This window comes from Meles meles, chromosome 4 (assembly GCF_922984935.1).
Source record: "Meles meles chromosome 4, mMelMel3.1 paternal haplotype, whole genome shotgun sequence".
Lineage (NCBI taxonomy): Eukaryota > Metazoa > Chordata > Mammalia > Carnivora > Mustelidae > Meles > Meles meles.
This window is the reverse complement of record NC_060069.1, coordinates 79,884,273-79,905,506: the sequence shown is the minus strand read 5'-3', so window position 1 is coordinate 79,905,506 and position 21,234 is coordinate 79,884,273. Positions and strand designations below refer to the sequence as shown.

At 38.7% G+C, this 21,234-nt stretch overlaps 2 protein-coding genes across 3 annotated transcripts in view; one reads left to right on the top strand and one right to left on the bottom strand.

Moving 5' to 3' along the window:
- The window catches only part of VEPH1 (ventricular zone expressed PH domain containing 1), a 243,943-nt gene that overhangs the window by 175,882 nt on the left and 46,827 nt on the right, over window positions 1-21,234 (bottom strand). For both annotated transcript variants that reach the window (XM_046003913.1, XM_046003914.1), the window contains exon 5: window positions 498-664. In XM_046003913.1, the coding sequence (XP_045859869.1) occupies window positions 498-664 (167 nt within the window). The remainder of the gene's footprint in view (window positions 1-497; window positions 665-21,234) is intronic.
- On the top strand, window positions 8,602-14,751 carry PTX3 (pentraxin 3). The gene is made up of 3 exons (XM_046003915.1): window positions 8,602-8,865; window positions 9,318-9,719; window positions 13,568-14,751. The coding sequence occupies exons 1-3, from the start codon at window positions 8,736-8,738 to the stop codon at window positions 14,179-14,181; spliced, it is 1,146 nt and encodes a 381-aa protein (XP_045859871.1). The 5' UTR covers window positions 8,602-8,735; the 3' UTR covers window positions 14,182-14,751.

Sequence of the window (21,234 nt, the reverse complement as noted above, 5' to 3'; positions counted from 1 at the left end):
GCCTCCTCGAAACTGCTGAGGGCCTGAGTATGAGTGGTTGAGCTGGAACATTGGTCCACTCCTGCCTTAGACCAAGACAGACACCACCAGCCATCCGGTTCTGAAGCTTTCAGACTCTGACCAAGGCTCACACCTTTGATTCTTCTGCTCCTCAGGCCTTTGGATTCAGACCGGAACTACACCACTTGTTCTCTTGGGCCCTCAGCTTACAAATGGCATACTGCAGGACTCCTCAGTCTCATCGTCATGTAAGCCAATCCCAATTTCTCACAATATATGCATCCTGGTTCTGTTTTTCTGGGGAACCATAACACAGTACCCAACCTCTGCCGTCACCTCCTCACTTACATGGTTCTAGAAAAAGCGAATGAGTGCTTTCATTTAAAGATGGATGTGTTTGGGCACACAGGAACTGAAGCACGTATCCTGTTCTCATACCCAGAAACATTCCTGGTTGTGTGGACCATCAAATACGTGATATGCTTTTGCTTTTTTACCTCTGGTTGCTTTCTCTTCACAGCTACATGCAAAAGCCGGAGAAGATGGTACTGTTCTGCTTGTTCCAGCTGAGACATCAAGGCCAGCAGTTCTGTCAGGTGTCTGTTGATTGGCTGAGGCTGCTTTTCATACACTGCGGGCAACACCCTCAACAGCATGGCATTGCCTGTTGAGGGAACAATACCGAGAATGGTGAGTATTAGCTGACGGGCAGTGGAAACACATTTATTGTCAAAGCAATAACCTTTGCACTTATTCATTAAATAGTGAGGAGTGAGGGCCAAGTCTTCTGCTAAAAATAACACCATATCTTATTCTGAAAAATCACTAAAGCATGATTTAAATGGATTCCATACAAGGGAATATTTATTATCTAATGAAAACTTTTCCTGAGTAAGGCACCACGGGGAAAGAGGAAAATTTGACAGTAACCAGACCACACCCTTAAGAAGGAAACTGTTCTGATAAAGAATTCCTGACAAGAAACAACATTTGGATGCTGTTTAAATGAAAACTAAGCAGTGCCATAAGCATGAAACCGAACCAAAAAAAGTGCAGAGGAATGTATCCACATTCCTGAGAGATATGGGGCATGATTAAAACAACTGACATATGGCAAAGCTGTCTTATTTTTATGAATAGTCAGAAAAGTAGCAATGCAAATTTAAATCCCCAATTTCTGTACTATTTCAAGGGAAGTTTAGACTCAGCTTGTTTGTCACACATGATTTGCCTCAAAGACATGTATGGACAACTGGGTTTAAAATGGCAAAATCTCCAGAAAAGATACTGTGTAAGCTACAGGGACTTATCTGCAAACACATATGGGAAACATCTGCTTATCACTTTATGGTATGGATTTTTTCTCAAAAGCCTCTCAAGTGCTTAAATGTCTCGGGAGAATTGGTTTCTAGGGATTTCTTTTTTTTTTTTTTAAGATTTTATTAATCCATTTGACAGAGAGAGAGATCACAAGTAGTCAGAGAGGCAGGCAGAGAGAGAGGAAGAAGCAGGCTCCCTGCCAAGGAGAGAGCCCGATGCGGGGCTCGATCCCAGGACCCCGAGATCATGACCTGAGCCGAAGGCAGAGGCTTTAACCCACTGAGCCACCCAGGCGTCCCTCTAGGGATTTCTTGAAGAAAAATTTTTTTGTGTCTATTTACTTTAAATTTGGCTTTGTATATAGAAGAAGGACACAGAAGGAATCAAATAAACACCAGTGATTATACATATGTAGACCTTTCTCAAACAGAATGAATCTGTCCACATATAAAGGACATTTAGATATGAGAATTGGACAAAAGGTTATCATTTTCAGAATACCAGTGACTAAAAATAGTAGAAGGGTGATTCTGGATCAACTTAAATGTATATGGGTGATGATTAATAATGAGAATTGCTTTTCCCACATGTGGTTCATAGAATTAATCTCCAGCAGGTTTCGGTCATATGCCCAAGGACTGCAAAGTACTAGAAATATTCAGGGTTTTCTTTTTTAAAACAAGTTGTGTCCATACGCAACACATTGCTTTATCTGTTTTCCTTTTCTTTTAACCAAGAGCTTTTCCTTAAACAATCAGGAATTTTAAATGTAATGCCCACTCTGTACAGGGTACAATAGATCTTAGAGTTTAATTATGTAGACACACTGACCAATCCCTAAAAAATTTCATGATAAATAGCACTCTTTTTGGAATCGAAGACAGGAAACTGGTACAAGGCTTTTGGTGTGATACTCATTAGACACCCTGAGAGTATTGAAGGGAAAATCTCCAGATTAGTCATTTTCAGCTGACTTGAATTTTGATCAAATGATGCAAAAAGTAAATGCATAAAATTTTTTTCTAAGTTAGACACTGATGAAGACACTTTGATGTAGAAATCCTATAAATCAGAGGCAAAAAGAGAAATCCTGTAAATTCCATTTATAAACCAACATTTTTTAAAAATTATGGAATATTTCAAGACATTAGGCAAATGAGGTAATAATATAAAGAATAGGGTTGTGCCCACCGACTAGCTTTGTCAAAAAACCTCGTGCCAAAATGGCTTCTTATCCCACTCATTTCCTTTTCTCCCCAAGGGCAACCACCATCCTAAAGATGGTATTTATCATCTTCATGGATGTTTTCACTTCTTAGTTGCATGTGTCTATACCAACAAACATTTTATGGTGTTGTTTTGCATGCTTTAAAATTTTATATCAATAGTATTCATACTGTACAAATCTCTTTGGAACATTTATTTTTTTTTTTTTACATTCAACACTGTGTTGAAGTTTTAGCTCCAAAAAGCTCTCCTTCACTTATTCTCACAGCTGTATGGTATTCTATTGTATAAACAGGAAATAATTTATTCATATACTCTATGGTTGAAAGACACTGCTATGATGATGATGATGCTTTTTACCAATAGCACTGCAATTTTTTACCTATTTCTTTGTTCATAAATGGAAGATCTTCCCTAGGCTACAGCCTCTGAGCTTAATTGCTTAGAAATCACCTGGGTATCTTGTTAAACTATAGATATTGATTCAACTGGTTCAGAGTTTGAGCTTGAGAATCTGCATTTGTAACAAGCTCTCAGGTGATCCTGATGGTCCCTGGGTCACATAATTAAGCAGAAAACAGTGACTATGTCCCTGGGAGTTAAGTTTCTAGATTCTCTAAAATTTCTTTGCAGTGTGATTGTATTAGTTTTCTAATCTGCCATAACAAATTACCAAAAACTTAGTGGCCCAAATTCTTATATTTCTGTAGTTCAGAAGTCTGCTGTGAATCTCACTGGGCTAAAATCCAGGCATTAGAAGGCATGAGTTCCTTCTTGGAGGCTATAGAAGGGAATAGGTTTCCTTGACTTTTATAGTTTCTAGAGACTACCAGCATTCCTTGGAGTTCTCTTCCTTCATCTTCAGAATCAGCAACAGAGCGAGCACCTCTCTGACTCTGCTATCATCATACCTCTTCCTCTGATTCTCCCTTCTGCCTCTCTTTTCCACTTTTAAGAACCCTTGTGATGGGCGCCTGGGTGGCTCAGTGGTTTAAGCCGCTGCCTTCGGCTCAGGTCGTGATCTCAGGGTCCTGGGATCGAGTCCCATGTCGGGCTCTCTGCACTGAAGAGAGCCTGCTTCCCTCTCACTCTCTCTGCCTGCCTCTCTGCCTACTTGTGATCTCTCTCTGTCAAAATTAATAAAAAAAGAAAAAAAAAAAAGAACCCTTGTGATTACACTGGGCCCAGGTGTATCATCTAGGATTATCTCCATATTTAATGTAGCAACCTTAATTTCAATTTCAATCTTAATTTTCAATGCAGTGAAATAACATGTCCACGGGTTGTGGGGATGAAGATGTGAACATTTGGTGGGGGGGGGCGTTATTCTGCCTACCATCATGGCTACAATGGCCTACACACCCACCCGCAACATGAGTGTTTCTGTTGTTCCTTATCTTTGCCAACATTTGGTTTTGACAGACATTGGTTTTTGCCAGCCTGATGGAGTGTGACATGGCATCTCATTTTTTTGTTGTTTTCATCTTCATTTCCTTAACTCCTTGTGGAGCTAAGCATCCTTTTAATATGTTTACAGGTCATTTCCCCTCTCACGATTTGACCATTCATATCTTTTGCCTATTTTCAGCTGGGATGTTTGTGTTTGTTTCTTGATTTATGGAAGCTATTTATTTATTCTAGACACTAGTTGTTTTTTTTTAATCACTTCTGAAGTTGCAATGTCAATATAGTAGATTTTTAAAAATTTCTTTATAGTTTATAATTTTTTTGTTATTAAGGTATCTTTCTCTAGCCTAGGTTCATAAAATTTTTCTCTTAAAAGCATTATGGTTTTGCTTTTCATATTTGTCTTTAATCCATCTGGAATTTACTTTTGTACATGAGGAATGGATTTTTTGTGTGTATATAAATAATTGTCCTAGCATTTATCAAGTTGTCAGCTGTTTCTCTTCCAATTTTTTAAAACCTTCTTCACATGTAAGGTTTCTCTTATGTCTGGGTCTGTTTCTGGGTATTTATCATACCTTTACCAATTATACATTTTGTTAATTGTAGTAACTTTATAATGAATCATTATATCTCATGGGGCAAATCATCTACTTCAAATTCTTCTTGGTTCCTTTATATAAATTTTACCATTACTTTGTCAACTTCCTTGAAAAACTATTTTTTTTTCTCCCATACTGAATGTACAGACTATTTGGGATAGTTGACATCTTTGTGAAATTGAGTGTTTCCATTAAAAAACATACATCCTTCCACCTATGCAGGGTTTTAAAGTATGTTTTTCAATGAAGTTTTGTGATATTAGCTGTGTCTTATGTATCTTTTAATTAAAATGATTCGTAGGTATCTCATTTTTGTTGTTGCTATTATTAAATGGAAACTTTGAAAAAATGTATCATCAGTTGTCTGCTGGTATTAAGAAAGCAACTGATTTTTGTGTTGATCTTTCAGTCAGCAAAACTTGCTCAATTCTCTTATTAATAATCTGTCTTCAGCGTCTCTTAGATTTTCTGTATATAGGCAATCAACTTATAATGATTGATGATAGATTTGTTTCTTTTTTTCTGTTCTTATATCTTAATGCTTTTTTTTTTTTTTTTTTTTTTTTGATCCTACTTGACTGGCTAGAACCTCCAGTACTTCAGTGAATAGAACTAGTGTCCAAGGTATCCTTTTGTTTTTACTGTTTTTAAGAAGTGTGTTTCTAAGGACTCATCATTATGTATGTATTTGGCTCTACCGATTTTGTTATTTCTGTTTTATCAATTTAAGTTTCTGTACATAAATGTTGAGTTTTATTCAATGATTTTCTGCATCTATTGACATGATTATATAATTTCTCCTCTAAATTGTTCATGTAATAAATTAATTGATAACTCTAATTTTAACCAATCTTGTAGTCTTGGAGTAAAATTCAACTTGGTTGGTTGGTTATAATGTATTTTTATGCATATATTGCCAAGTTTGTTTGGCTAATATTTTATTTAGAGCTTTTGCATCTATGTTCTTGAATGAAGCTGACCTTTTCTTATACTGTCCTTGTCTCTTTTTAGTATCATAGGTACTACACATATAGAAAGTATTTAGCACATTCGTGCACACTTCATTCTTAGAAGCAGTTTGTATAAGAAGAGGATTATATGTTCCTTGAATGTTTGGTAGAATTTGCTTATTAAACTTTCTGGACAATGTTCTATACATTTCATTATATTCAAACTTCATGTACTGTAAGTGTCTGTATGTTTTAGCAGGTGGTTTTTTGGGGGGGGTGGGAATGTGAGTAGCCATTTATGACAGCAGTGAACTTAGTTATGAGAGAGGTATATTAAAATCTCCCCCATCATTATGAATTTGTCAGTTTCTCCTTGTAATTTTGTCAGTCTTTAGCATATATTTTTTGAAACTATGTTACTAAATAATTCTAATAAAGTGTTTATCATACTTTATCCTCTTCTCCCTTATAGTTATTTACAATTGATATAACTGTAACTATCCTAGCTTTTTTGAATTGCATTTGCTTGGTATACTCTTTTCCTGCTTTTTTCAAATTTTTTACTTTGGGCATCTCTAGGTTCTTATGTTTTATGGGTGGCTCTTGTAAGTGACCTATAGCTGGGGACTTTTAAAATATTCCTACTTGACATCTTATGTCTCTTAACTGGAAAGTTTGTTTTATTAATAGTTATGATGATTATTGGTGTATTTGGGTTTATTTTTACATTTTTAAAAAAGATTTTATTTATTTAATTGACAGAGAGATCACAAGTAGGTAGAGAGGCAGGCGGTGGGGGGGGGGGGGGAGCAGGCTCCCTGCTGAGCAGAGAACCTGATGTGGGACTCCATCCCAGGACCTGAGCTGAAGACAGAGGCTTGACCCACTGAGCCACCCAGATCCCCCATGTTGTGTTTTTTATTCATCTTGCTTTGTCTGTGTTTTCCCCCTTCTTTACTGCTTTTTTTTGAAAAAGGTTTAATTCTAATTATTCTAATAGACTAAGTCTAATTCTAATAATTACAATTATTGTCTAATTATTATCTAATTATCTAATTCTAATCTAAAAACTCTAATTCTAATAGAATAATTCTAAATATTCTAATCTAAAATTAATTCTAATTCTATGAATGTTCAAAAGGAACATTCTATTTCCTTTTGGTTTTCACGGCTGTCTTCAAAAAGATAAACATTCCAGAACAAAGCAAAATTAATTTCTCTTTCATCTTCCTGAGCAATGAAAGGACTTGAGAATATGTTACTGAAATTAAAGAGTACGTTTTGGATGATTTTCTCAGATCCTTCTTCCAGTTCTTTAATATTCTCTTCAGCTTTGCCTATTTGCCATTTAATCCATTCCTTGAGGTTTTAATTTTTTAATTAATTTTTTTATTGGTAGAAGTTACATATGGTTCTTAAAAAAAAAAAAAATCTGCCTAGGGAGACTTGGGTGGCTCAGTCAGTTAAACTGCCTTCAGCTCAGAGTCCTGGGATCAAGCCCCATGTCTGGCTCCTTGCTTTGTGGGGAATCTGTTTCTCCCCTTCTTTCTGCCCTTCCCCTCTCCCCTGCTCATGCTTATTCTCTCTCTCAAATAAATAAAATCTTTAAAAAAATAAAAAAATTAAAAATCTGCCTCATCTTTTTCTTTTGACAATATCTTCTTTATTCGTGTTTCCAACTCCTTGTGTTGGAATTTTTCAATTTTAAACACACTCATTTTCTAGTTCCTACCTGATATTTTAAGTAAATGAAGCTCTTGGGAGAGGGGTACCTAATCCTTTTTCTGTATCTGCTGATTCTCATTTGTGGTGGGTGTTTCCTCATATGTTTAAATATTTTTATTGTGAATTTGTTTTTACTGTGGTAGATAGTATACATTTGAATCTTGAACATGTGTGAGGGCAGACCCATGTCACAAACTCCTAGGGACCCTGCAGAGTTCAGTCAAAGACATGCTTACTTCCCACTTATTTGTGTTAGGACAGAGGGTGGGGCTATATTCACTAAAATCCAATATTGAACTCTCTGAGGGTCTGGCTTTAGGTGAGGTTCTCAATTCCGACTCCCACTCTGGCCTAAGCTTTGCTCCCACATGATCATTAACACTTAGTTGTCACAGAACTGATAACTCTTATTTCCCTCTATGTCCCTCCAAGGAGTCCTAGCATCAGCTCTCAGGCTTACAAGTTTGGTTTTGGTTCCCCCCTCTATCATTGGGCCCTGGATACTTCCCTTACTTTATTGGTAGTTCATTTGAACATTTAAGGTTATCATTATAATGTATGCATTTCCAGGTGTTTTGTGCAGGAGAGTTTTCAGCTAATTATTTTGAAGGAAGCAGAAATCCCTAAATTTATTTTAAAAATCTGATCTTTGACTCTAAGCCTAGCGAAATAATACAATTTCTACATAACACCAGTTTACGAAAAGAAACATTCCTAAAATCAGCTTCTTCCTCTCCTCCAGTTCTTTCTTACTTTAGATTTACCAGTTTTGCTTTGTTGCCTCTCATTTTATATGTGTGTTTGTAAAAGTAGAGCTGCAACTCCAGAAGGATTAAAGATGGAATAACTAGGAATGGACTTGGCTTCTTGAGCAATCACAAATCTTACTCTAGGTTGGTTTGTTTATCTTGGAATCAGGGGAGTAACTTTCACAACTTAGACCTATAAACTGTGTACAAAAGAAAAGTGGGGAAAGTTTTCTATACAGAAAGGGCTGTAGAACTGTGAAGGCACCATACAAAATGCTGAAATGATGATCTTGCTTTCATGCCTCTGTGCCTGCTGACTTATTTCTCCCCCTACCTCCCCTCCCTTCCCTTTCATCCCTCAGTGCTACCAATTCAAGTTACAACAGCTAATCCTCAGGGGGACAGTCTTAGCAGTTTCCCCACCTCTTTCCCCTCTGACCCTCCTCCAATTAATCTGACTGCAGCGTAAACCTTTGCGGTCTATGATTGTGCAACGTCCACGTTTTCCTCGCCCTCTCACCAGGCCCCCTCCCCTCCAAATTCAGGGGAACTCCCGTTACCGCGGTGCCACCGGCATTACTCATTCATCTCCATTCAGGCTTCCCCCAGCATTTATTAAGGGCTCTGGGCTCCTGCCTTTCACTCTCACTCTCCTCTGCTCCAATACCGCCGCTCACTTGAGAGCTTCTGGCCTCGTCCCCTTGGGCCAGCTGTGGGAAGTGGCCGAAGAAAGAACTTTGTGTCCCTCTCCAGCAATGCATCTCCCTGTGATTCTGTTCTGCGCTCTCTGGTTTGCGGCGTTGGCGGAGACCTCGGATGATTATGAACTCATGTATGTGAATCTGGACAACGAAATAGACAATGGACTCCATCCCACTGAGGACCGTAAGTTCTTTTTAACTGTTTCTCTGCTAACCCTAACTACATACCCACCTCTTTGGCTCTAAATAGTATACATATACTTTGTAGCCAAGGAAATGTGCTAAAAATTATAGCTTGTTTTGCAAAAGAAAGAAGCACTTTAGGAAAGGGGGAGGTTTCAAAAAGTTATTTCTGTCACAGATACATAACGGCTTGAACCGCATGAGATCGCCGATATTTGCCTGTTTTGAGACGCATGAACGGCAATTTCACAGAGTTCCACTTAATATATACCTGCGTGAATGGTCCCTGTCGCTGTTGAGATACTCACACGCTGTTTTTCCGAGGTGTCCTTAAAGGGAAGGGGGTGATGGGGATGGGCAGGAACTTGGGACCACCGAGGGAGGTCACCTTTGTACAAAGCGCACCCGAGGAAGGCCTGGGCGGCTCGGTAACGTGTGTGTCCCTCGCTCTAGCCACGCCGTGTGACTGCCGTCGGGAGCACACCGAGTGGGACAAGCTCTTCATCATGCTGGAGGACTCGCAGATGAGAGAGGGCATGCTGCTGCAAGCCACCGACGACGTCCTCCGGGGCGAGCTGCAGAGGCTGCGGGCGGAGCTGGGCAGCCTGGCCGGCAGCCTGGGGAGACCATGCGCGCCGCCGGCCCCCGCAGAGGCCCGACTGGCCCGGGCGCTGGACGAGCTGTTGCAGGCGAGCCGCGACGCGGGCCGCAGGCTGGCGCGCTTGGAGAGCGCGGGGATGCCGCGCCCGGAGGAGGCGGGGCGCGCCCTGGGCGCCGTGCTCGAGGAGCTGCGGCGGACGCGAGCGGACCTCCGCGCGGTGCAGGGCTGGGCAGCCGGGCGCTGGCTGCCAGCAGGTAAGGACGCCCGGCGGAGCGGCTCCCGCCCCCCACCCCTCCCCACAGCCCCCACACACCCTGCCTCTTTGTCCTCGGAACGCGCGTGGCGGGAAGCATGGTGGCGGTCCTCTAGGGGCAGCTTCAATGGGGACACACACACACCTCTGTTTCTCCATGCACGCTGACAGGCCTCACAAACACCGTACAAGGCGCGAAAACTGGCTTTAAAAAGTATTCTCCAGCCCCCGGGAGCCGAGAAGAGAGCTATGGACATAGACATCACAGTCTTGAAATAGACGCCAGGGGCCCCTGACTGACACCCGATCCGACCGGGCGGTGCAGGAGCTCTATTGGCGGGTTTTAACCGTGACCTCTCTAGCTGTCCGGCTTCCCTCCGTTTGGGATTTCCACTTCTTCTAATTTTAGCCTGTCTTTCTCTTTAGGGGAGCTCTGGTTCCCCGCGCTATTTCAGGGCCCATCCTAATTCTTTAATCGACACGTTCCGATCCCTGGGCTGGCCCCTCCTCCCCGCTGGTTCTGGCAAGAGACTTGAGACTGAACCCCATCTCCTGAAGGATTAGTGGAATTCCTGAGGGGTCCCCCAGGCCCCGGGTCTGTGGAATTAGCCCGCTAGAGGGGAAGTCTGAGTATGTGAGGTTTGGACTGGGCGGGATCCACAGTGAAATGGTCTGCTGGAGGAGCAAATGGGTAACCTTCCTCCCCAGGGCTTTAGAGGGTCAGGACCAAACAGGAGAGAGGCGGTTCAAACCAGATACAGCTTGTTGAACTCCCCTGTAATATGAATGAATCTCCAAACACACATGGGCCTGAAATAATACTTTTGAAATAATACGTTTGAATAATACATTTGAAAGATTGTTAAACGAAATGAGACGATTTGGTGCCAAATAACCCTCCTTTAGAAGTCAACATTTCTAAGAGGTAGTAGTGCAAAAACTTTTGTGGGTTATATTAGAAAATCAGTGACTTGGTTAGAAAATATAACTTACACTGTTCCTGAGAATCTCATAAGCAGAAAACAATTACAAACAGTGCCATCCCTCTTTATATTTACAATAAAGCAACTCATCTGTTGGTGTAGGAAGAATTGTAAGCATGTGTGACAGCATGTTTCATTTAAAATTACAGAAACCATAGCAGAGTAACAGTCTTTCCTAAATATTTGCAGACTGTTTATCAGTACTGAGCATATTTTCTTGAATATTCAGTATGGGTTCAGAGACCGAAAAAGCATAAAATCAAATATACAATAGATCTTCAGTGTAAGTGACAGAGACAAATTATAATTCTGTGGCTATTTTAATGGATGAAATTGTCTTGTCTTTGGCAAACTATGAGAAATGATTGTACATACAGTGTATTCCCCAAACTGAAGAATTAATGCTAATTTTCACTCTCACCTCTGTATACTAGTTAGAGCAGAGAGGGATGTATTTCTGAGTTCTGACATGTTAATTTCTTATTATATCCAATAGTATTTTTACCCACATGGTTTGATTTCTCCTTTTTGGTTTCCTGCCAGCTTGGTTTCTAAGGGATTCCTAATTATTCTGTTGTCGGTCTCCTAAGAACCTGGTTTTAATTTTGTTTGGTCTTTGATAATGTGATCAGAAAAACCTATTAGTTAAAAGCCATTTCATGCGAGAGTTTCTGACATTTTGAAGAGATATCAAGAGGCTCAATCACTGGTCCCCACCAAAAAAGCCACAAAAAAACTGTGAGCACAAAATTCCACTCAATGAACTAGCCTATGGAGCCTGCAGGGAAAGCTGGGTCTCTCAGAGGCAATCAAGGAATGCTTTGGAATGCAATCTTGACTGCCTGGATTTATTTAAACAGGAAATCAGTTAATTGAACTGCAGTAGGCCCCCTCCTGAACACTACTTTACTGGGACATTACAGAGTATATCTCAAATAGTCATGCATATGGTGATCTTTTGTTCCACAATCTTTGTTTAATTTAATTAACACAGCTATGGGAAAAAAAATATATCTACCAATTTCATTTGAAACAAGAAAGCCTCATTAAGAATGAATCTTAAAAGTCTTAAAAAATTCGAATTATTCAGTGAAAAAGCAAATACCAAAATGTGACAGGACCAATTTGTGCTTTAGTATTGTAGTTACTTTTATACGATTTTCTGAATCTCAGTATTTTTTTGACTGTTTATAGGTCCACATCTGTTTAATTTTTCAGGACAGAGCCTCGCCCTCTATCACTTGCAGGCTTTTAACTTAGTTTAACTCTGTTTGCATGGATGTTTGGTGCCTTCAAGTTCTGTATGTTTACCAGTTAGTCTTTAAGGCTCTGGAACTTGCTTATCAGATCTATTTTATGATAAATCTTGAGTTTGTTATGAAGTGAATGCCTAGCCCTCATTTAGATTTTTTTTTTTTAATTCTTTTTCTGGTCTCTTATACACATGAAGTTAATCACAAAGCAGAGCTCATCCATTAAAGGTTTTAACACATTTCCCAGAGACACCTAGAATGTCTTCACTTCAGCATCTCTAGCTCCCTGACCGAGCATGTGACCTGGACTTTACTATTCTCCTATCGCGGTGTCTGAGCATCTCCTTCTACATGCTCTTCAACAGAAATATATTCTCTACCAGGCCCCTTGGAAGAGTTCACTCTTACTTAAAAGTTTTCTATTGCTGCCTAACTAGTATTTATAAGCATGTAGACAAAATAAGAGTTTTTAAGAATAGTAAAACAAACTGAATTCCATCTCTCCTAGCCAAATCAAGGGGTTCTTTTCCCATTAAGAGCAATGCAGTGTGTTAGTTAAGGGTGTGGCCTCTGCAACCACAGTGCCCAAGTTCAAACCCCCCAGTTTTACCACTTACCAGCTAGTAAGCAGAACCAAGTTACTTAGGGCTCTATGCCTTAGTTCTCTCATCTGTAGAAAGGGAATATTAAAGTCTTAATATCAATCTCTTAGGGTTGATAAGTAGGATTAAAACATTCAGAGTGATGAGAACAGTATCTGGTACATGGTGAGTTCCCAGTAAGAGTGAGTTATCATTGTTATACATTGTTGGCTTTCAAAGGTAGTTTTCTACAAACTTTGCAAGTTACAAGTATCTGGAACATACGGAGTATTAAAATTTCCGCAATATGACAGTCCTAGAGTTTCACTTAAAAATGTATGTTGCCAGTGGGTAAATGGGTGAGCTAGGTCCATTGAATTTCATAGGTTTGTTTGTTTTATTCCAGAAGTTTGGTGAAGTCAAGAAGAGGGAAACAGGTCTGGCTCTAAGTTCTTGGAAATGACAGCGTCATTGTTTGAAGTTAACGCATAATGACCCAATGTTTTTATTAAAAAAAAAAAGTAGGGGCGCCTGGGTGGCTCAGTTGGTTAAAGCCTCTGCCTTCAGCTTAGGTCATGATCCCAGGGTCCTGGAATCAAGCCCCATATTGAGCTCTCTGCTCAGCAGGGAGCCTGCTTCCTCCTCTCTTTTTCTGTCTCTCTCTGCCTACTTGTGATCTCTATCCGTCAAATAAATAAATAAGATCTTAAAAAAAAAGTAACAGCAGAAAATAAGCTAATTGTGAGGGAAAGTGGTTTCCATTATTTTCTGAATTTGGACAATCTGGCTACCCTGCATGCTTTCTCCACTTAGATGCTTCATTGAGTAGGACTGACAATTGACTTTCTTTATTCCTGTTTTCTTTGCTCTACCAAGATCACACTTGAAGCTCCTCAAGTCATAATGGGATACAGCATTTAATTTTCAGTTGTGGTCGTTAAAGTGCCTGTGCTAAAATACCTAAATGCCAGAATAATTTCTGAATGAATTTATATTTTCTCTCATATTCTTCTTACTTTCCTGCTCCTCTAGGTTGTGAAACAGCAATTTTATTCCCAATGCGTTCCAAGAAGATTTTTGGAAGCGTGCATCCAGTGACACCAATGAAGCTTGAGTCCTTTAGTGCCTGCATTTGGGTCAAAGCCACAGATGTATTAAACAAAACCATCCTGTTTTCCTACGGCACAAAGAGAAACCCATATGAGATCCAGCTGTACCTCAGCTATCAGTCCATAGTGTTTGTGGTGGGTGGAGAGGAGAACACATTGATTGCTAATACTGTGATTTCCCTGGGAAAATGGACCCATCTGTGCAGCACCTGGAATTCTGAGAAAGGGCGCACATCCTTGTGGGTAAATGGTGAGCTGATGGCTACCACAGTTGAGATGGCCACAGGTCACATTGTTCCTGAGGGAGGAATCCTGCAAATTGGCCAGGAAAAGAATGGCTGCTGTGTGGGTGGTGGCTTTGATGAAACATTGGCCTTTTCTGGAAGACTCACAGGCTTCAATATCTGGAACCGTGTTCTCAGCAATGAAGAGATAAGAGAGACCGGAGGAGCAGAGTCTTGTCACATCCGGGGAAATGTTGTTGGGTGGGGAGTCACAGAGATTCAGCCACACGGAGGTGCTCAGTATGTCTCATAAGTGTTGTGAAACTCTACTTGAAGCCAAAGAAAGAAACTCACATTTTAAACATATGCCAGTTGGGACGGTCTAAAAACCTCAGTGCATATTAAGAACACTTTGGACTAATGAAGGGGAGAGTTGAGATCAATCTTTATTTATCTTGGCAAAATACTGAATAAACAGTTGAAGAGAAGACATTGGAGAATGCTTTTGGGGATATTGTTACTAGACTTTATGCCATGGTGCTTTGAGATTAATGCTGTGTCTTTGTCAGATAAACTCTCAAATAATTAAAAGGACTGTATTATCGAAAAGAAGGACAATTGTTTTACTTTTCTTTGGTTAATTTTGTTTTGGCCCGAGATAACTTTTATATTGGGAGAAAAATAAAATAACATTTGCTGTCCATTGTTCATTGTTCTTGGTATGTACCTTATTATTAAAAAATGATGATAAAAACATATTTATACAATGTGACTTAACAAACGCAAATGTAGTTTATGTGTTATAATCAAATGTCTCTTTTTTGAGAAGATAGTTATATAAGTTATATTGTAAAATGGTTTTGTATTAATTTTATTAAGACTATTTTTGTAAAACTCTACTGTAAATAAAATATTTTATAAAACTACTCCATGTTATCTAATTATAAATTTAAAAGATGCTTTTGAGCAAAACTACACTCTTAAAGTAGGAACTAGTTTCAGATACTAATCTGTTGTGTAAACAGTAATATTGCTAGAAACAAACTGTAGAGTTGATTTAAGCTTTGGCTTCCTATAAATCATGAGCAAGAAATCTGATCTTGGCTAAGTCAATTAATCTCTCTGGGTTTTAGTTTTATCAACTGAGAAATCAAGGAATTGAGGAGATATTGATCTGTAGGTCCCAATTTGATGTTTCTATGACCATATGCAGCATTCTGTCATATATAACATAGAAACAAAATATCAGAATTCCCCAAATATACATGACCAGGATTGTTCCTGGGGAGATCTAAGAATCTGGAAAAACAACGACTCCTGCCCTCAAAAAATACCCATTCTCTTACTCTTGCCTGAAGGAGAGACCAGTCAAGGTCCTTCAGCCTAGAGATGGGGAAGTACCTCTCAACCACACTACAGTTCTCTCCTGTCAAGATTAGGCAGGGGTAATAGAAGACCGCTGCTTCTGAATGTCAGCAGCAAATGTGATAGAGCCACACTGATGATGAGTCTGCCTAACAATAGGGCCAGATCATCTCTGGTTTGTGAGGTTTGGAGAACAAGGCCAGGAGCAGTTATCAAACCACATTTAGACAAGTTACTTAACTCCTCTGGGTCTTCTCAGTAAAAGAAGCGACTTGGTCTCTCAGTGCCTTTAGCAATAAAACGTCATGAATCTAGAAATCTTTGAGAATGTTCATGACATCAGTAGAGCTTGATCCCATTTGTGAGATCCACAAAATCAGGCTGATCTCTAAAAAGAGTGTTCACAGTTATGAGGTCATAGGCCAGTCACTGGCCCATGGAGATTACATGATTCAAGGTTGTCCTTGAAGGGCCATAGGTAAGTCCTTGTTTAGCCTTTATCTCTATGACCTGAATGCTTAAGTGGAAGGTGAAACACCGGACCCAATGTAAACTGAGTTAGGCATGATTTCAATTTCCCCTTCTCAGCACAAGTTAGATTTGTTCAAAAGATCCAACATGATTGATGCAGGCCAAAATACATGCAAACTCATAGTCTGACAGTTAAACATAAGGGCCTTTTTAATTTTTCTATGGGAATTACACATTTAGGGTAAAGAAGAAGCAAGTCGAAGAAAAGTAATTCTTGGGTTACTAAAGTAGAAATTTCATCTGCTATAGCAGTAAATCCAGATAAGTGTTTCAAGGGACTTCTGATTGTTTCCTCATACCTATTTTCCCTCTTTTCCAAAGGAAGAGAATTCTGGTTTCAGTGGTTGTTATGCCCACTCAGAGCAAAGTCTAGATTTTCCAGCATCAGTTGCAGCTGTGTGTGGCCAGATGACTAATTGCTGGCTGATGTTGAAATACTGAACATGATTCCCATTCCCTTCCACTTGACTGGAATATGGTTGTGAAGGCAGGAGTTTCAGCAACCACCTGAGATCACGAAATTCGTTACAGCAATACAGAAGAAGCTTGGCTCTCCGGTGTTGTGAAGATGCTGCCAGTCCTGGGCTGCCTGTTCCTGCACTTCTCTAACATGGAGAAAACCACACTCTGTCATTTTAAACCCACTACTGTTTGACCAACTAATCTGATCCAAGAGGACAAATTTTTTTAAAAAAATCGAAAAGACCATACACACTTTATTTCCTCAAAACATTTATAGACTATACTCAGAAAGTGTATTTCCCAAATTCTCGGGAAGTTGGCTCTCTGGCTTTTTTTTTTTTCTAATACGATTTATTGAGTTTCAGAATACATAGTGTCAGCAAAAGGAAGAAGTAAGAAATGTGTAAAACTGAAGATAAATTTTCTAAAAAAAAAAAAAAAATCAGTATTCTGGTTTAGTTTGTCACATTGGCTAAGAGTTTCATTCACCAGAATGGTTATTAAGGGCATCACTATATCCTGGCATTATAAAATAATTGTGTAAGATGACTCAAGTTATTAGGAGGAAAAAATGCATTTTATATATATAAAATACAGAACATTAGGTATGTGCGTGCTAGAGTGACTAGCTGTTCTAGTTTGCCAGTGATTGTCCCAGCTTTAACACTGAGGGTCCCGTGTCCCAGAAAACCCTTCAGTTCTAGGCAAATTGTGACAGTTTGTCACTTTTTCACTCTAGTATGTACATCTGTATGTCAACAGAGCAATATTTTTGCAGAGGTATCTATGAATATATGAACAAAATAGAGTTAATATATTTTCCTTGTCTATTACAATGTAAATTGGCTTTTAGTGAAATGTTAATTCCTTTAAGATATATCCAGAACATTTTACTCCTAAGTATATATTATAGAATTTTAAAGTTTGGTATTTACAATTATTTAGTTAACTTCACTTGAACAATTATATTTTCAAACAGAAGAAATCATCATTGATTTTTACTTTTTTTTATTAAATTTTATATTAGGAAGCTCTTCTTTGAGAAACTTACTAAGACCAAATGTTTCCAGAACTCTCTTTTAGCTACTTAAAAATAGCACTCATAAAGTCAAAGTAATTATAAACATTCACATCTATATTCATAGATTCAATAAACTGGAAAACTGAGATTACTGATACTTGCGTTCAGTTATAATTCCGGACTGTGGAAGAAAGTGTGCTGGTCTTGGGCTCAGAAATTCACCATTCGATTCCTAGAACACCAATACCTACCAAATAGAAGAAGCTGGGCCTGCCAACTAGTCTTTATGGGTCTCACATTAGCCAAGAAATTAGGGATAACAAGACTTGCCTTCCCTTGCTGGAGGATTTAATGAAAATGGCAAAAACTGATAATACATCTAAGTGTACTTTCTGAACTAAAAAATAATATTTGAAATAAAAATTGTCTTAAAAAAAAAAAGGTTTTCCAAATTGTGCCCAGTGCATTAAATAAAAAGGAGCAAGCATGTAAAAATAACGAATAAGCGAATATAAAGATACTCTTATATTGTGGGTAAGTCATTCTCAGCCGTCTGCCCGGGGATGCTCCTCTCTGTGCAGGCCTTCTTTTACTTCACAGCAACATCTGCTGGTGGAGTCAAGAAGGTGCAAACTCCGGAGAGCAACTGATCCCAGACTTCTTTAACAATTCAGAAGAGGACCTCTTCTGTTTCAAGATGTGTCTTTCTTGATCCACATTTGGGTTGGCTTTTTAGAACATTATTTTTAACATTTCCCTATGTGTATTATTATTCAGTTTGAATATTCTTAATAAGATTGCTTCATAGTCAGTTTCCTAGAAATTGGATTAATAAATTCTTTCTCAACAACCTGCAATACAGTGAACTTAAAACTCTGTTCTTTAAGAATAATCGTAGCATGAATTTTAAATGGCTATGTATGTCCCCAGGGAGTATAAAACTCCACAGATGAATTTGGTTCTGCCTTTAATATTGTAATACGGACCTGGTACATGGCAGATGCTCAATTTGGGATGACAATGAAAATGATGTTGATTATGATAATGATGATGATAAGAAACATCATAACCATTGATGAACTACGTGCCCAGCATTGTGCAAAGTATAACTGCTTTATCCACTTAAGCCTCGCCTCACCGTATGTGGTACATATTATCACTACCATAATAAATGAGAGGTTAATTTTCTATCTCTATTTTCTGAGACAGCTCACCCATCAGTGGTTTGAATTTTGTCTCACATAGAGAAAGAAATGAGGTGAATTTATCATAATTAACTAGACAGTCTCTTCTAGACTTTTGCCAGTAAGTCAGAAAGGAATTTGGACTCTTGCTGAGACAATATTACATTTTGTTTCCAAAGATTTTCTACTTCAGTTTCCAATCATTTGAGGTCATCTTGTGATCTGTGCCAGAGGACCATATAAAAGGCATACTGACGGAGAGGCATCTTTCCTTATTATGACCACTGATTCAGAAACGCAGCGGAAGAGACTTTTAGTTTTGATAGGAGTGATGTGCATTGCATCACAGAGTTCCAAATTCCAAAATTTGGGATGGGTTTCCCTGTAAGTCCTCAAAAAATCCCTTACAGTTAGAGATACCCTCACTTTCAGGCTCTCCAATAAAACTGCCAGCTTTCTGGGTAAAACACACGCTAAATTATGTTGCATTAAGCACTGGTCCCGCTTTTATATGCCGACACTGGGCAGGTTTTAAAACGCATCCTCATGGCAAAGAGCAAGTCTGGAGAATTATTCAGGAATACTGAAAAATGACTCCCATTCTGAAAAGGTGGTAATGTCACAAAATATTAAATTACTTCTGATATTATTTAAGTGGAAAACAAATTTATTACCTAAGTGATATCCTTGTCTTATTTTTTTAATTCAAGGGGAAGAATTTAATATTTCCCATTAAGTATGATTCTAGTTGTAGGTTTTTGTAGATTATACTTTATTAGATTAACATGTTCTCTTCTATTGCTAGTTTGTGGAGATATTTCTCTTTTTTTTTGTCATGAACAGACTTTGAATTTTACAAAAGAAGTGGATATACCTATGCATATAGGTATATAGGTGTGTGTGTGTGTGTGTGTGTGTGTGTGTGTGTGTGTATAATTCTCTTACTTATATATACCATTTTAGACATACATATATACATACATAATATCCCCTTAATCAGTTTCTGGAAGCTCTTCAAAATTCTTGGTTTTCAAAAAAAGCACTTTTCTTTTTAAAGATTTTATTTATTTGAGAGAGAGACAGAACATGTGCACACAAGCAGGGAGAGGGGCAGAGAGAGAGGAAGAAGCAGAACTACCCACTGAGTAGGAAGCCCCAGGTGGGCTTGATCCCAGGGCCACAGGATCATGACCTGAGCCAAAGGCAGATGCTTAACTGACGGTACCACCCAGGCACCCCATCAAAAAACTTTTTTTTTTCATGCATGGGTACTGAATTTATGGGTGGCTCTTACTGATCAGATGACTTTTTGACCTGTTAGTCTGTTACTGGGGGGAATTACATTTTGACTATTAAGACATGCTGGCATTCTTAGGATAAACTCAACTGAATTATTATGAATTTTATAAAATGAGGATAACAATAGTTCTTCCCTCATACGATATTGGGAGAATTACCTGACTTAAAAGATCAGAAAATGGTACACAGAAAGCACTCAGACATGTAAACGATTATTTTCCTTAAGCATTGCTGGAGTCATTTTGATTTGTGATTTATGCATCTATGTTCATAATTAAGATGGGCCTGATTTTCCTTTCTTATGTAGTCTTGTTCTTGTTTTGATATCACATATATACTAGCCTCACAGAATTAGTTGGAGAATGTTTTTTAATTATCTGAAAAAGTTTAGTCAAGCCTGTAATTATTATTTACATGTTTGTTCTAATTGATCTATAAAATTGGGGATGATTTAAAAATGCTGATATAATTGTCTTATTTGTTATAGGCATATTCAGGTTTTCTAACCTCTTAGCTCTCAAGTATGCACCAAGGCAATATTGCTCATGCCTTTGATCTTTTCTCCAAATGGAAGGACTTTTCACAGTTTCTTTCTCACTGGGAGAATTGGAGAATACAAAACAGACAAATGGAGTCTAAGCAATTTAAATAAAATCAATTTCTATTTACATTTAATATAAAAGTCAATATTATTACTTACATATAATTACTAATAATGAAAAGTAGTAAAAATCGGCTTGGAATTATTGAAATTTTGCCTTCAAGGAGAGATACATAAGCTCATTTGACAGCCTCCTATGATTGACTTACAAGCATAAAGGAGGCATTTCATTTTGAACCAGAGATAGACATCGGTATAAAACAAATGAAAAAGAAAACCAGTGGCGTAATATCAACCAAGCATAAGGAGCAGCCACCACTGGCATACCACAAGTCTTGCCTGGCCCCATCTGATCTACTTTTTCATTAGTGTTTTAAAATGAAGGGAGAGTGGTTCTATTCATAAAAATTACAAATGCCAAGAACCTGGGAAGAACTGCAAGTACACTGAGTTGGAAGAATCATTATCCAGTAACATCTCGTTATGCCAAAGCAGTCGGTTGACTCTCTAACAAGGAAAGTATAAAAGGAGAAAAGTAAATACATAAAGCTGTTTGTTGGTACCCAGTATTCATTTTAGCCATTGCTGGCAACAGCCCGGGATTTGGTCGGGGGTGATCTGCACCCCATTCATGTAGTACTGCTGTTGACCCCCATCTCCTGCTTTGACGGTGGTTCATTACCCAAGCCTGGTCACCTGAAATACTGTATTCCCTGACAGTAATGATGGATTGGTTCAGAAATGGGCATGTGACACATGTCAGGTCAAACAGAGACAAGACTGAATATGGAGTTTCTTTTGCTTAATTGGTATTCATGATGATGTGGGTTGGAAGCTGCAGAGGGCCATAACATAGAGCATGAAAATCCAATCCAAAGGAAGCAGAGCTGAGTAATGACTTTT

Coding starts and splice junctions, on each gene's coding strand:
- PTX3 (XM_046003915.1), top strand. CDS start 8,736: ATGCATCTCCCTGTGATTCTGTTCTGCGCTCTCTGGTTTGCGGCGTTG. Junction 8,866..9,317: donor ACTCCATCCCACTGAGGACC/GTAAGTTCTTTT, acceptor CCCTCGCTCTAG/CCACGCCGTGTGACTGCCGT. Junction 9,720..13,567: donor CGGGCGCTGGCTGCCAGCAG/GTAAGGACGCCC, acceptor CTGCTCCTCTAG/GTTGTGAAACAGCAATTTTA.